The sequence below is a fragment of the Lissotriton helveticus genome, chromosome 10, assembly GCF_964261635.1.
Source record: "Lissotriton helveticus chromosome 10, aLisHel1.1, whole genome shotgun sequence".
Taxonomy (NCBI): Eukaryota; Metazoa; Chordata; class Amphibia; order Caudata; family Salamandridae; genus Lissotriton; species Lissotriton helveticus.
Genome location: NC_136071.1, coordinates 90,502,304 through 90,519,466, shown reverse-complemented (window position 1 = coordinate 90,519,466; position 17,163 = coordinate 90,502,304). Strand labels below are relative to the sequence as shown.

The 17,163-nt window shown below is 46.4% G+C and overlaps 1 protein-coding gene across 2 annotated transcripts in view; it reads left to right on the top strand.

The window, feature by feature from the left end:
• The window catches only part of LOC144785942 (testis-expressed protein 47-like), a 165,463-nt gene that overhangs the window by 17,135 nt on the left and 131,165 nt on the right, over positions 1-17,163 (top strand). For both annotated transcript variants that reach the window (XM_078664830.1, XM_078664829.1), the window contains exon 2: positions 6,977-7,046. In XM_078664830.1, the coding sequence (XP_078520956.1) occupies positions 6,977-7,046 (70 nt within the window). The remainder of the gene's footprint in view (positions 1-6,976; positions 7,047-17,163) is intronic.

Here is a 17,163-nt window from a genome sequence, read left to right as displayed (position 1 = left end):
TAATAATATTGGATATTATTTAATTATATTATGTTAATATATATATATGTTTTAACAAATATGATTGTACATTTTTTTATAACTTTGATTAATTATTTAATTATTATAAGTTAATTTAAGTATATTTTAGTAATTAATTTTTAATTTTAATTTAATTTAACACTGTTTTTAATAAAGTCGATATTTTTTAAAACTATATTTTTGTAAACAATATTTTGTACTCGATAATTTTGTACTTACCTGTTTGCAGATACAAACTCGATATTTTGTCTGTAGATATTTTTTCCTCGATATTTTTGCAAGTCGATATTCTGGCAGTCGATATTATTTCAGTGATCCCCTGGTAGGACAGCATTTCCCCATTCTCATAGAGGTCCCCTATTACGTGGATCCCTTCCTGCTCTTAGCCCTGCAATGGTGTCCAATCACCTCCATGTGGTAGCGCTGTGGCCATCCCCAGCGGGATTTCAGGTGCATAGGGATGCAATACTCCTGCTCTACACTGAGAGCGGTTCCAGCATAGCCTCAGTGTCTTCTCCTCCAGGGATAGATCTCTAACAACCAACTTTTGTTGCAGTACTATAAAGGAGAGGACATGGCGAACGATCCCCCTCCCTCTTAAGTGCTCCGGACCCCTGAATTCCTTGGCCACTGCTTGTGTTAACACTTGTAGCTGTGCCGCCAGATAATACAATTCAAAATCCGGTACCGCTAATCCGCCCTCAGCCTTAGACCTAATCAGCGTTGCCTGTGCCACTCTTCTTCGACCCGACCCCCACAGGAATCCCACTATCAGCGATTTCAACAGCTTAAAAATCGAAGTCGGGATCCATATCGGCAGTGTTCTAAAAAAATATAGGAGCCTAGGTAGCGCTACCATCTTTAATAATGCCATGCGGCGCATGTTTTCGACCAGTTCACCCACAGCCCCGATATATCTCCAAATCCCGATAGCAATCTCGCCGCTCCCTCCAGCGCTCCCTCCGTATCTTCCAGAAACATCAACAGGTCGTCGGCATATAGCGAGATAAACTGACTGTCCCCCCTGTAACACAGGCCCCGGTAATCCTCACCTCAGCCTTCGCCGCCAGTGTTTCTATTGCTAAAGCAAACAACAGGGAGGAGATCGAACATCCCTGCCTGGTCCCCCGTGCTACCAGGTACTGGGAGGATATCAGTGACCCAACCCGTACTCTCGCTACTGCTGATGTGTACAGCACTCTAGTCCAAGCCACGAAATCAGATCCCGTCCCAAACCTTTCTAGCATTTTATACAAGTATAGCCACTCTAGGCTATCAAATGCTTTCTCGATATCCACCGACAGCACCACCAGCTGCTGCGCCCCCGGCTGTTCCTCTTCTAACATCCTTATGAATCTCCGAACGCTAAGGGAGGTATTCCTGGTTGGTATGAAACCAGCTTGATCCTCATGGATCAATGTGGTCATATGCTGCAGCAGGCGGGTTGCCAGTATCTTACTCAAGATCTTATAATCCGTTGTCAGCTTCGACAATGGGCGATAGGAGGCCGAATTCGTCCCCGCTCATCCAGTCTTCAATAGTGGGATTACAAGCGCTTCTCTCATGGAGCCAGGGAGACGCCCCAGTTTCTTCGCCTCTTTGTAGACCTCCAATAACCACGGGGCTAGCAAGTCCACATATGTCGCATAAAATTCGACCGGTAGACCATCAGTTCCCGGCGTTTTATTTCGAGACATTTGTTTGATAGCAATCCTAACCTCCTCCAACTGTATGTCCTGGCCTAGACATTTCGCCTGCTCCTCCTCAAGTGCTAGAAGTGTCACCTCATCCAGAAAGGAGTCAATCTCGGGATCCCCCGCCCTCAGTGAACTACCATACAGTGTCTCATGGTACTGCCTGAATCGGTGTAATATCTCATTCTGTGTGAAGACTACCTCCCCTTCATCACCCTCCAATGCCAATATAGGCGATCCCCTTTTCAGCGGGTTGGCCAGCCAGGCCAGCAACGTACCTGCCTTATCACCCTCCACATGTGTTTTCGAAAGATAAGCCTTATAGTCGAAGCAACGTAATCTCTCCACCTCCGCTGCCAACTCCTCCTTCGCTGCTACCACTTCCTCTTGAGCCCCAGGGTGTCCTAGCCGTGCCAACTCTGCCCTCCGCAGCCTACCCTCAGCCCGGTCCACTTCTTGGAGCAGTACCTTCCGTACCCCTACATATTTACCTATACAGAGCCCTCGTATCACTGTATTAAAGGCATCCCATTCCAGCGCTCTGGTGGAGGCCGTGCCCGCGTTCTCAGTGAAGTAGTGCAATATCCCATCTCTCACCTCTTTCTGGAAAACCGGGTCTTCCAGTGTCTCAGGCCGTAAACGCCAGGTGGGAACAGCCGACACCGCCGGCATCCAGTGCATGGCAAGGAGCTATGGGTTATGATCTGACAGTGTCCTGGTACGGTACTCTGCACGCACCACCGAAGGCACTACCGAGGGTGAGCATAGTATCGTGTCCAGGCGAACATGTAAATCATGTACCGCCGAGAAATACGAATAGTCTCGGTCAGAAGGGTGGTGCGTACGCCACACATCTAATAATGCCCATCTGTCCTGCCAATCCCGCCTACTTTTAGCTAACCTATGTACCGGGGAGTCCCGCAGAGGAGGGTGCGATCTATCCAGTTCTACATCCGCTATAGTATTAAAATCTCCCCCCAGCATCAACGAGCCCGTGAAATAATGTGCTAACGTGTTGGACAAGTGCTCCAAAAAGCTTGGCTGGTCAATGTTTGGTGCATAAATGCTACACAGAGCTATATCCCTGCCCCAGAGTCTCCCTTCTACCGCTACAAATCTACCTTTCGGTCTATCGTCTGCCTTGTCACCTGGAAAGGCATATCAATGCCCCCCTTGCAAACGCTGAGTATGTAGTGTTAAATACCTGGCCTCTCCACCTCCTCTGCAATGCTACCCCTTCCGCCTTGGTGAGATGAGTCTCCTGCAGCAGCGCTATGTGGACCCCTCTTCTAACTAGGTATGCATGGACCTTATGGCGACGTGTCATGGTATGGAGCCCCGAACATTCCAGGTTATACAGCGCAGGTCAGCTACAGCCCCCATTGCTAGTGCGTACTGTCATTCTCTCCGCATCTGACTGAGACACCACACCGGTGCACCCCTGAACCCAACTCCCTTCCCAACGTCGTCCCCCCCCCCCAAGAACAGGACCTAGAACCGAACAGCTAGTCCCCGTCCAAACCATTGCAACAAATACCACACAACTAAGCCCACCAGCGATCTTTGAGGGCATGCCTTATGGGCAATGAGGGGAGCTCAGTGCCGACGGCCTGCTGCTTGTCCGCTGCTCACCTCTCGCCCTGAAAACCCTACTCAGTTGGACGCTTCATGCCCCCCCCCCCCCTCCAACCATCACCTGAAGACTCAATGAGCATTAGCGGATGCTGCCCCCGCTCTCCTCCTTCAATATGTCCAAAGCCTCTCAACGGCCCCCGCAACTGTCCATGCTCCATCCCCATTGCTTCTATTCACTCATCAAACATCCCATCTGCCGTCGCTGGGGTAATCTTCAGCACCCGTACACCGTCCACCTCCGAGACCTCCGTATCCGAGCGGTCCTTGTCTTTGTCCGAATCTTTGCCCATCACAGACTGCATCCTCCGCCCCCTGATAATGCGGTCACCGCCTCCAGCGCTCCTTGTCGCTCCACCTCAGTCTGCGACACTGAGGGCCGCCGCAAGCCCCGCCCCCTGCGCCGAGGTCGTGTTGATTTGCGCTGTCGCAACCCCTCGGAGGTGCTTCGAGTTCCTGAGTTTTGTCCATCTTTCCCAGCTCTGTAGGATTCCAACCACACGCAAGCTTCATCTGGGGTTTCATGGAAATACGTCCTGCCATCAACAATTATTCTTAGCTTGGTCGGGAACAACAAGGAATACTGAAGCCCTTCTTCTCTCAGTTCTCTTTTAATGGCAAGGAATGTTGCTCGACGCCGCTGAATTTCGAAAGTATAGTCCGGGAACAGGTTGACCCTGCTGTTCCCAACATGATAGGGGCCATCCGCACGCGCTCTCTGAAGTAGCAAATCTCTATCTCGGAAGTGCAGCAGGCGGGCTACCACCGTTCTTGGGGGTCTTCCGGCTGTGGAGGTCTAGCAGGCACTCGGTGGGCTCGTTCACAAGTATAGAGGTAGACAGTCCCTCCGGGGCATCTTCAGCTCTCAACCAGTTCTCAAGGTACTGCACCATGTCTGCTCCCTCCGCTTTTTCCGGCAAACCGACTATGCATATGTTATTCCGCCTATTTCTGCTTTCAGCATCCTCTGCTCGCTTTTCCAATACCGTAATGCGATCCAAGGCGTCCGCCATCGTGGCCTTTAGTGCTATTTGTGCCGGTTCTACTACTTGAAGCGCTCCCTCTACAGTCTTTACCCTGTCCACTAATTTAGAGTGGTCTGCCCGCAGACTATGTCTTGCTGGAGAGCCGTACGAGTGTCCGCAAACGCTGTTAAAATTTTGTCAAACTGCTGCTGCAAGTTAAGGTCCTGAGTCATTTCAGGCACAGTCTGCTCCACCTGACCTGTGGTTTCACTGTCCAATGGCTGCTGAGCTCCCTCCATCTTCCCCTTCAGTTTCCCCATGGGAGCGGTCGTTGGCGGCAGCCTGCCCAGTTCTTCACAGTCCAGTAATAGTCCCCCAAGCAGATCGAGAACAGCGCATCGCTGCCACCCAGTATCGGGGAGAAGTAATCGTGGGATTGTCTCGTCTTGAGCGACCTAGGCGTATTGCCACTCCCCTAAGATCCGTTATGGCCATCAGTTCTCATCCACCTTCGGGGGCATTAGTGGCATCTTCCCTTTCCACCGTCTGCTGCAGTCGTCGCAGCTTGTCTCAGAACCCCCAACTTCACTGTTCACCTTGATAGATTCGAGACCCAGGCCCCCTGATGGTTTCCACACTCCGCCCTGGCCCCATCTACTCAGCACTGCACCTCCTCCCGTCAACGTGAAGGCGCCAACTAAAATGATGTTAATCATAGTCGGGCGCTGCCAAATGGTCAAACCCACAGCGCCAAGCAACTCTCCTTCACCCGGGCACCGTCGCAGATAGTTGCGGCCCAACCCAGGTTCCGCCCGTGGTCTCCTCGCTCCCGAGTGCCAGTCGTAATGTGCTGCGGTCTACGGCCCTGTAGGTGCCAGCTTCTTGGTCCTCACCTCGGCCACGTTTTCTACCAATTGTTCCTCCTGACCCCCGCAGACTTCTCCACGCTTCCGTGCCCCAGCTCGCAGAGCACAGCAGCCCCAGGACCCAGTGCCCACCTACGCAGTTCGCGGGCCCAGGGCCCCCGCACCCCACTCACCAGTGCGATACCAGGCGCCTGCCGTTCGGGCTTTGTAAAAGTCTCAGCCTCCACAACGCGGTCTGCCTCTTGATTCCTCCATCCGGCGAGGGTCCAATCAGCACTGGTCAAGGGCAATCCACACCCTGCGCTCCTCTCTCTGCTCAAGTCAAGCGCTCCCAACCGCCGTCAGTCTCTATCACGCCCCTCTGGCAGCTCCGCTCTATGAGACCGCTATCGCCACCTCTCCAGTCCTCCGCTCCATCGTCATCTACCAGCCGCCATCTTACAATTTGCTTCCCATCACCATTAGTTGCCAGGGAAGCAATGGGGAGTCTCTACAGTTTCTGCTATTCCGCTCCCCACATAGCTCTAGGCGGGCTCTCCCTGCTCCACAGTGCCTGTATTTCCGGCGCCTGGATCTCGCAGCGGCTCCGTCTCACCGTCCGCCTCCCGATGGCCCCGTTAGCAAAGGGCCGCCGCAGCGCCAGCCAGGATCCCCTCCCTGCTGCGCAGCTCGTCTCCTCGGCGGCGTGCAAGGCTCCTAGCCGTCCCCCGTTGTGCAGCAATCGTCGGAGGGTTTGTTCCTCTGAGCTATTATCGGGGCCCAGCCGTCATCTTGCCCCTGTCGTTCCATCCGTGGCGCCAGCCGCAAAACCACGGCTGAGCTCCCGGCTTCCGCGCCGCTCCGTTCCGCTGATAGTGCCCAGATGAGCATGCTTCGTCCCCCTCTCGATTGGTGGGGTCAGGGGGTGCGAAGCCTCAGTAGGTCAGGATAAATCCGGGTTTCGATGGCGGAACTCGACTCCTATGCAGCCACCGCCATCAGCTGCGAAGCCACGCCCTGTCAATGACATCACTCTTGACATTGTTTTAAAGATGTCCTTTAATTTTTTTAATATTCATAGAAATCGCCATGAATAAAAAAATGATTTTTTACCCTGCTGGGATCCCTATGGGCCTCCAGGACTAAGGTTAGGGTTTTTGGTATTCGTACCCGGCCCCCTTTTATTTATTTTTTTGCATTTTTATTTTTGGGTCTCGAGTCCCAAGATGGCTGCTAAGACTTGGTTGAAGTGTTGGCAGCCAATTAGAGCTCTGCAGATCTCTGCATGAGCTCGTCATTATTCAAATAAGGCTTCACAACCCCAGATATCCAAATTTGGATTTCCTTTAATTTTTCATAAACTACTGAGCGGATTTACAAATAACAAAAAGCGTAATCTGCTAACCAAAAGCAATCTTTCTGGCAAATTTGGTATAATTCAGTTTAGCGGTTCAGTGTGCAAGCGTATCTAAAGACTATATGGGAATTAATATGGTAAACTCATTCCCCCGCCCCCCATCCCTCCATGCACAACTAGAATCACTGCTGCATTTTTGGGGGAACATTTTGTGAAGATTTGTCAAATGGAACCAAACATATAGGCAAGTCAAAAATAACTTTTCCTATGGAAACCTGGTCCAAACTATACTGGCGACTGCCAGCAGGTAATATGCCTACATAAATATCGTAGCCTTTCTGCAAAGTAACTTTTCTTCCCCTTAATTTCAGGCAGATTTGATGTTTATGTGTAACAATGCCTAGTGTTTCCACTTTATGTTTTTACAATATAGATTTATTTTTCTTTTCTTTTGGTATGAAGTTCATCCTTCACCGACTGTTTTATGTTGCTGACAAAAGCGAGGCACGAATCGACTATAGGGATTTATCAGGTAATTTTTTTTTCATTTTCAAAATCACGGCTGCCTTTGTGTGATTTACGCTGTCTTGCTTGTATATCTGGCATATCATCCATTTTAGATCAGTTTTATGTCCTGATTGGGCCAGCTACAACTGACCTGATTTATCCATTTCCTGTGCAATCCTGTATCCCTCTTTTTTCTCTCTCATCAGTACCAACTATTTATTTATATTCTATCATTAACTGAAGCTTTAAAAAGCAGAAACTAAACCCCTAAAACGGTGATTGAGCGCAGTGCAAAATATTGAGTACATATAACAATAATATCAGCAAGATGTCATTTTACTCACTTCGAGTCCTTGTGCTTGAAAAAATAAACAACATACATTTCTTGGGATTTCGCTCAGAGACTAACATTTTGCACAAAGGTACCACAATCATCGCAAAATGTTAATTTGGGATTACTTTCCATTGTAAAGCCTTACTTGCGATGGAAAGTAGTTAAGCAGACAAGCAAAGAGGGCGGACCCTGGGTGTTACAAAAGGGTTCCAATGCAACCACAAATTATTTTTTATGCAAACCCCTATCTACTAACATTTGTAGACATGGCTTTTTTGAGCCAAAAAATAATGCCTCTTTGAAGCTGAGGTTTAAAAGGCAAAATCTTTTCATATCTTCACTCTTTTCTGACTTTAAATGTGTGCTGTCAATGTACCAAAAATAATGCCTCTTTGAAGCTGAGGTTTAAAAGGCAAAATCTTTTCATATCTTCTCTCGTTTCTGACTTTAAATGTGTGCTGTCAATGTACCAATCACCTCCAGAGTTGGAAAAGTTTTAAAGTTTGTCCAAACATAGGGGCATATTTGCAAGCTCCTATCGCCACAGGAACCTCACTTGTAGTGAGGGTCCTGTGGCGATATGAGCTTTGCCTTATTTACTTAATGTGGCTTAACGCTGCATTGTAAATCAGGCACTCTTTCACACTATACTTAGCATGAAAGGGTCGGGCAGTGGGTGTTGTGGTGGGTGTTCCTCTGCAGCACCCATTGATTTTGATGCTGCTCCATATTGACAAGGGGGGCATGAATATGAGGCAGCACCAAAATTAAGACCAGGGAAAACGTGGTCTTACCCTGGCAAAATGAGGAGAAATGTGTTATTTCTCCTATTTTTTGCTGTTTCTATGTGTGCTGCGTTGTGCAGCACACATAGAAACAGCAAAACGCCATTATTTGTTTATGTACAGGAAGTTGTCCCTTCCTGCAGATAAACAATCATTAAAACTAAATGACGATTTTCAACTTCTATGTGTGCTGCACAAAGAAGCACACATAAAAGTTACAAAACCTCCATTTCAGATTGTCTATGGGTAGGAAGGAACACCTTCCTGCATTTCAACAATCCATCTCCTCAACGGAGGCACCCTTGCACTCTGGTGCAAGGGTGCCTGCATTGGCGCGAGGCTGCTAAATTTAGTGCCAGCGCAGGGAGAAACGCAGGACTGCACAGTATTCTTATAAATACCGTGTACCCTGTGTTTCAGAAGTGGTGGAGAGCAGCGTTAAGCCAACAAGAATTTACGCCGCTCTCCTTCTCTTCTTTTGTAAATATGCCCCATAGTATTTTGAACTATAAGGGTACCCTTTCTGTACAAAACCTATGCTGAACATCAACCAGACATCTTTTCACTATGGTGTAAGGGTGTGTGCATGGCGCAAGGCAGCTTATTTGTGTACCAGTGCTAGGGAAGAGAGCAGGAGTGCCATATCGTAGTAGCAATGGTGCTTTCTGGCTCTCCTTTTTAAAACAAAGCCCAGCAACTTTGCTTGCTGTGCTATTTTGTCTGAGAACTTTGTAAATCTATACCTACTCAGAATGGCGTTAGGGAGAGATTACGGCCCACACACATCCTCCCTATTATTAATAATATATATTCATAAGTGTAAAGTTCCATTCAAGAAAGGTTCCAGAGCCCACTGTAGAGGTCTGGGCCCTGCAGACCACCAAAAAGCTGCTCCTCACTCACAAATGGTAGCATGCTTCATCATTCGGCTTTGCTCCTTGTTAGGCTGGCGCTGGAGAGCCTTTGCCGGAGATCTTGTTGCCTGCTTGGACAATTATTAGCCAAGTAATTCTTCTAGATAGTCCTCCCAAAGGATTTTAAGAAGTGCGTAAATTGGTCTAAAAAGATAAAACTGAAATTAACTAGGGGTTCCTCACTCCGCCTATTTTATTTGTGGAGCCTTTGCCAATGGGATAAAATGAAAGAATGGATCTCTTTGTTAGGTTGAAATGATTTGTGCCTCAATTGTTCTTACACTGATCAATGGCACTTCCTCTGGACCTATCAGTTACCTAATCTACTGTGGAAGAAACGTTCTCTCAATGTAAAAAATGATCTACCATTATCATAGCAATGTGTGCAATAATATATGTGAACAACCACCCAAGTTCTGGATGTGCTCCGTATTCCTGCTCTGATGACCTGTATAAAAGAAGGAAATATACTTGCATGCATGTGCTCTGGTTATAAACATGTCCCAACTACTATTTTGTGGAAATGATAAAATAACACTTCATAGGTACAACCATAGCTTCAGTGTGGGCATCGGACAGAATTCGTAGTTGAATCATATAAACAATTTTCAGTAATTCAATATAGAAATATTACATATTTTGGTAAAAAATGTTTTTAATTATATACGAAGGGTATGAGTTTACATTTTCATCAGCATGTGTGTGTCACTCACGCTTCAAGGTTCCTTGCTAATGATTTGCAAATCTCTTGATAAATATAAGGGATTGCCAGCACTTTTCTCACCGTATTTGCTGCACTACTTCCTTTCTGGGGGGGGGGGGGGTCGATATTTATAAATGCTGTTTGGATCTATTCAAAGTAGTCCTTTTAATTCATGTGTCTACCTTTCATTGTGTTATTCTTAGGTTAGACTTAATGTTTGTGCTATATTTGAATGTGTAGGGAGTATAGTATCCTTATGGCGCAGTAGTGTAGGTGTGGGGCATTTATTACCAGTGAAAATTTCACTACAAATAGAGAACAATGGGGCATATTTACAAGCTTCTATCGCCACTGTAACGTCACTTTTTAGGTCTCGCTCTCGAGACCTATTGTTGTCGAAATGCCTCTCAAGGGAGACAGACCGGGGCACGCGAGGCGATTTGGGACCGTGGACGCGCATGTACAGGCACGCGCGCGCGCACATCTCATGTCCCGCAGGCAAACCAGCATTCAGTGTTCACACACACATATAGACGTGCGCGCCCTCTCTGCCTCTCCCCCCCCACCCCACTTTCCCCCTCCCCCCTCCTCCTCACCGGGCTCTTTCCAAGTGTCCCTCTTCCTCCACAGCGGGTCAGTCTCGGCAGCAGGCAGACTCGGAGGTCGACGTGTCTTCTCCCGCGATCTTCAGCTTGCGCCGGGACAGCCGATGTGCACGCTCACGGCACTGCGTCTCGTGCGCGCCCACCGCGCTGTTTGGCACCTGGCGATCCTCAGCTGGTCCTCTCCTTCTTTCTGACTCAGTTGAGTTTGCCGGCTACGTTTTGCATATAATCTTTCCTTGCATTGACATACTCCTTCTATTTTGGCAGTTGTCTTTATATCACTCTCGTCTTTTTGCTTTTCTTTTTTAGCAGTTTCGTTTTAGCTCACCCTTCACCTTTTGCACCGTGTCTTTCCCTTCATCTCGTTTCTCCTACGTTGATCTTTCCGGCGTTCTTGCTTTATACTAACCCCCTCGCCCCGCCCGCGTCCAGACAACAGAACCCCCTCCTGTGTGCCGTCGCACGGTCACGCGCATTCCATGTCCTGCACCCGCTGCACAGGGATCTTTGGCACCCAGTAGCCTGCGCGCTCCTGTGGGGCGGGCGCATGCGTTGCACTGTGGTCTTTGAAGGGAGCTCAAGCAGTCGCTCCCGTGAAGCTCACTGTGCTGCAACATGCGCAGTGTGTGCACGGGGAAGCCGATCCTGATGGGGAGCCGAAATTTTGCATAAGACCGGTTCTGCTCTGCCCCTGTGTCATGCAGCGCCGCAGGGGTGCACCTGGGCCGCCCTGTTCTCACCGAAGCTGCCTGTTGTCCCTTTGTCTGGCTTATCTTAACGTCACTGAGATGTGGAGCCGGGAGTCCTGAGGGCTGCATTGAATGCTGCAGGTTGAGTTCCCTGCACCGAAGCTACACGTTGCTCTCTGTAATCACTGACGGGCGAAGAGGTTGGTTTAGGTTTATTGTTTGTTTGCTTTATTTTTAAGTTTTAATCATGCACAATATATCATTTCTCCTTGGCAGGGCAGTGACTCATGTAATGTTTTCCAGGGCAGTGGTTTGTGTGACTAGGATGTGGAGTGTTATCGTCATCCGGGTTTACCTGTTCCTTGAATGGGCAGGCTGTATAGTAAGTTGTGTGCAGTGTGTAAAGCTGCTGCATTGTATGTTGTGCTGATGCTGCCCGCCACTTGTATACGCATGGGTGTACAGAATATGCACACCAGCAAACAGCTAGCAATAAGGTGGGCATGTAGAAGACCCCTTATTTTGCAATTGATGTTGTGTCTTCTAGAAAACTGACCGCAGCCGTGCAAAATATGCTAATGCGTAAAGTATTCACAGATACGGACAGGGAAGTGCACATGTGTGCGCATGCCGCGGTATAAATTGATAATTTGGTGGGACATGATATTTGGGATAGGTGGATAAGCAAGTTGGCTAGGTCGATGTGCGTGGGCGGATGGGCGATGGTTGGTGGGGTGGCGGGACGGATGGATGAATGGGTGGCTTAGTAGCTACACATGCAGACAGCACATAAACTAGTTGCATGGGTGGATGAATGGATGGGTAGATGGATGGGTGGGTGCTCAGTAGTTAGACAACACCTAGCATGGATGGATGGACGAAGAGGCAGATAACTGGGATGTTGGATGGATGAATGGGTGGGATATTTGAGAAGATACAAAGGTGCTTCATGTATTCATGTTTAGAAATATGCATTGAGTGGTATATTCTTTGGGGGGGGTTATCAAGCATTTAATGGTCAGATGAGAGTCTTTGGTTGGTGTTTCTGGATGCATGTGTGCGTTATTTAGGAGACTTTCTCGCCTGTTTTCTGTGGCTGCATGACATCCGAGGATGCAGTGATGGACATGCACACACTAATGTATGTGTTGTCTGAGACAACACAAAACACAGCAACTTTGAATTGTTCGTTTTCTTGTAAGCGACAAAGAAAGTGTACAGCACCTTGCTACACACACACACACAACGCCTTCTAGTCGCCTTTACGAGAAACGGAATAGTATGATCGATTTATTTCTCATAAAGCGCATAAAGTCCTTAAGCCTCTTCTAGGCGCTCCTAATTTTCCGAGAAAGAGGAAAGATGGTACAAAGGGAGTTAAAGTGAGGTTCACAGCGGCACTCAAATTGCACAGAAGGGGACACCAGCACCTTCAGCAGCACCCCCCCTCCCCAGCCCCGGTTCTATATGGGGCAATTTAGACACTAGTATATTTTTTCCTTCCAGAGGTTTTGTTTTGTGTATTTTTAGTTACCAGGTGAAAGTCTCAGGAAAAAGCTTCCCTTGCCAAGCAGGTGATGTTGATTTAGTTGAGAAAAGGAGCACTAATGCTTGTGGGGTGGATTGGTGTCCCTCGAGTACGAGGTGAAGGTCACCCTTGCTCAGGGGAATTCCCTGTGTGAAGTGCTGGTCCAAGCTGCTGCAGGTGTTTGTCGAAGCATGTTAAAAGCGATGCTGGTGATACATTTTAGACTGTAAGATGATCCTACCATAGTACATAACTACTGTAAAGACAGTGGTTCTTAACCTTTTATTCCTGCGGACGCCCAATTAATTAATCCCACCTCCCTGTATCATTATTGGAATCTGGGAACTCCCCCTCCACTACCCTCCACTGAGTCATGACTGCTAGCCGATTGCTCCAGTCTGAGCATTGTCGACGATTTGAACCGCAAAACAATAAAAAAAATACAGCAAAAAACATTCACCCAAATTATGACACATTTTATTTAATTCGCTAGCACATATAAATGAAAGAAAATCAAAATTTTAATGTGAAGGTTGGAGCTTTTCTAAATTGAATTGAGGTCACTCATCATCTCTATTCTGTTTGATACCTTCACGAATCAATCTGAGGATACTCATTTAATTATTAGTCTCCAATATCAAATTCCTTCTCATTTACAGTACATTAAAAAAAATTCAGTTGTACATGTAGCTTATTTATTTATATACACTTTTATAATCTGTTAATGTTATATACTTTTCTAAGTAGTCGCGGACCGCCTGAGAAGGATTTGAAGATCCCCAGGGGTCCCCAGACCACAGGTTGGGAGCCACTGTTGTAAGATATATTTGCACAAGTAATACATTTTAGAGTGGGCGAAAAGACCCAGCTTTTCAGAAGGCAGGTATTTGGGAAAGCACTGGCCCTCAAAGGTGGTTTCTCTCAACTTATCAGTAGAGGCTGTTGTAGCCTCCTTTATTGAGTTATACTGTGTGTTGTATCTTGCATTGTATTGTATTATTTTAATATAGTGCTTAGTACTTCTTTGTGGAACACTTAAGCACTTACGACACGTGTAGCACGGTACACAGCGTGGGTGGATGGTTGGTTCAAAGTGTGTTATCATTGCTTGGAGCCTCTGTGGGAAATGCTTCCATGCCACGTGTGATAACCACAAAGTCATCATGTTATGTGGCGCAGTGGTTGGCAGCAAGAGGACAGGTGCATTCATATTGATGGCAGACGGGCAGCACCAGTCCCATTAGTCTGGTCGCTGCCCTACATGTTGCACCCTGTGCACCCTGCTTAGCTGGATTTTGGTGTAGGCGCTACAGTTTGAGCAGTCTTGGCCATACACGTTTTACACATGCTTTTACCATTCATGCATTTACAACGAATTTCGGCGTAAATGTATGCATGGTAAAAGCATATAAAATGTAATGCCATGCGTTATAATGGCATTGCAGAGTCATGGTACTTTCGTAATGAAAGTATGCGGAGTGATGGTATGCGGTAAGAAAGTTGCGGAATAATGGGTGTTTACCCTCCCCCGGTAAGTACATTGGTGGCACGGCGGCCCACTTCTCCAGCAACATACTCATATTTTTTCACCACCGATTTGAAAAATGCACAGGTCTCTCTCTTGATAGCCAGCACCGACATACACTTTTAGACACACCTCCCACCACAAGTTCTAGAATTGCGAACTTTAAAGCTGGGGAGCTACGTTCGAATCTCGGCATCAGCTCAACATCCTGTGATTCCAGGCAAATCGCTTTGCCTCCCCTAGCCTATCACAAATGAATGTGTTCTTCTGTAATGTAAATTGTGCTCATGCCATGTTGTCGAGTTCGCGCTATATAATATTGCAAGGAAAAATAAAGTAGGGAAACTCGAGTTCACACACTACTGAACGTGCACTCTTAAGTGCATCAGCAGTGCACTGAGAATCGGAGCATTTCACAGGCCTGTCACAGATAAGAAATGCTATCAAAACGAAATCCTACAAAACAATATACTACTGGCCGGCAGCAATGCATACCCGGACAATGTCGGGACGGGCTGCTAGCACTTTATATTTGTATGAGTACAGTACTCATGCCATGTCACTTGTGATATTTGGGGTAGATCAGTACAGTGTCTGTCTGCCTTAATTTGTTCATTACGCCACAACACAGACCACAAGTTGATTGGCCAGTGTTGAACTCTTTCCTTTACGGTGCTTCAGTTGCTTCACCAACCACCGCCAGGACCACTGCCAAACAGCCATCAGGATCGTGGTTGTCACACCACCTTTGCAGTGATTTTTTTGTTACACTATACACCCATACCATTTAATTTCTCCATGAGCAGAACAAGGAAACAAACTGTTCAGCATCAGATTTCCTGTACCGCATGCACGTTGTTTAAGGCAAGGGGAGAGTTGGCAATTGTCCAGGTCCCCACCCCCCAAGGGGCCCATGTGAAAGTGAAATCTTTCTCTAGCTTAGTTCTGTCTGCTTCTTTATCTCAACCTTTGGCATATGATTCAATATTGTTTGGCACAATAGGGCTCGAAATAAAAGAAAACAAGTAATCACATTCAGAGTTGTTTTGAAAAGCGGCCCCAAAAAACTTTCTCACCCAGGGCCCCGAAAATCTCAAATCTAACACTGCTGAACTGTGCTTTCTGTAGTAACCCGGACTCCTGAGTATCATTTGAATGCGAAAAGTAATATTTATGAAGCCACTGTGCAGTTGTAGATCGAATGTAGACTAGGACTCAATCCACAAATGTAAACGTTGACCTAAATTCTAAGGTTACCATTGTAAATTAGGTCCAAAGTAGTTATTACATTTTTGGTATCAACAACATTGCCACGTTTCTTATCGAACACAAGTAAGACAATGTTCAATAAAAGTGTAGCATGCACAACTATTACCTAGTGATCACTGAAAACTCCCATCTCCAGCTCTGCCTTTGCTCTCACACTATTCATATATGTACCACAAATGTCCTTAGAACTTAGTGCTTTTCGTGGTGTGAAAGGAATAGTAAGGCATTTGTGTGAACAGTTATTTTTATCGAGTGGCCAAATATTCCTTTATTAACTTTATGGCATGGATACCAGTATTTCCCTGTTGGGTTAATCGATGTTAGGTTAGAATAGGCCTAAAATAAAATTTCTGCCAAGAGCAGAGCGTGGGGGGCACAGTAACCACCTGTCCCTTCACCCAGAAAAATTCTAAGCTCAGACACTCCATGCAACAAAAAACGCAAGGTATTTGCGATGAATTACAGCAATGAAAATAGATGTGCCTCATTGTTTTTTTTTTTTTAAAGAAAATGCCTGGGGAGCTGGAGAATGGTGTATGCATTCTTCTTGAGCGTGTTTTGCATGTTTGTTAATGAACGGGTATGTGCACTGTGCAGTTATACTAAAATATTCACAGTTGTCTATGAGGTGTCGCTTATTAGTGCACGGGCAACACTCTTTTAACCATAATTAACCTCATCACGCATTTTACACTTGCACAAAATCTGTAGGTTGGTTACAGTCAACTATTAGTTACACTGATTAGAAGAATGCTTAGCTGCTGTAGTGGTTTTATGGAGTCACGGAGGTGTGTTTATAAGTGTTTCTTCATGTACTCCTGATTTGGAATCCACCTCAGTTGGTTGACCCGTAATAGTGTCCCTCACCTTGGTTTGGAGAAGTTCAAGATTTCTCAAAGTTTTGTCATTTTCCATTTTGTCCATGTGTTTACAGCAGGCGTCTCTCAATTTAGTGGATAAATATCAAGAGCCACATAAGATATGCAAGAAAACTGTGTTATAGTTCTTATTATTGGAGATTCGGTCGATCATGTCAATGGTCAGTAGCCTACAACAGGGGTGTGGAATTTAATAAAATATCTACTCGTCCATGGGGCAGGTTGCTTCATAAATCTACTTGCCCTGTAACAGAATCCACTTGTCCCTTTTGTGCCATGTATTGCGGCGACAAATTACGGCAGCAATCTCATTATATAAGAGTTCTGATATTACCTCTCTAATTATGCCAGGGCTCGTACCATAGTAGGGTTGCATACTAGCAATTCCCTTATGCTGCCATGTTTCTGCAGGTCTACATACTGGGCTGAAGGTATTGGTAAGAAATAGTTCAAGGGTTGGAATGCCCTTTTGAGTCTGTGCAAACCTACTAACGTGCGTGTTGGGTTTGCACCAACTCTTTTCTAATCTTTTCCGGTACTGAAAAAGGTTGGAAATTTACTCCTGACAGTTGCAGACATAAAACTTCTTCCAGGGTTGGGAAAAAAGTGGTTAGAGGAAAAGTGAACATGAAACATTAAGATTTTCACATGAGCCAATCTACACATGCACGTGCTCATGCTAAAATACAGTTCACAAATAATTTCACTTCTGTAAATTCTTGTGAATTCGTGGAAACTGTATATATGCACTTAATACAAGGATATATACCATGGATGCACTTTTGAGACTTTTGTTCATAATTGGGCTTCTAATTAGGCCTGGCGTTAACCATGACCAATTGTGTTTAATAAAATTCTGTCTCTCTCTCTCGCTCTCTTTTTCTCTCCGTCTATCAGATGGCTTCACTGTCA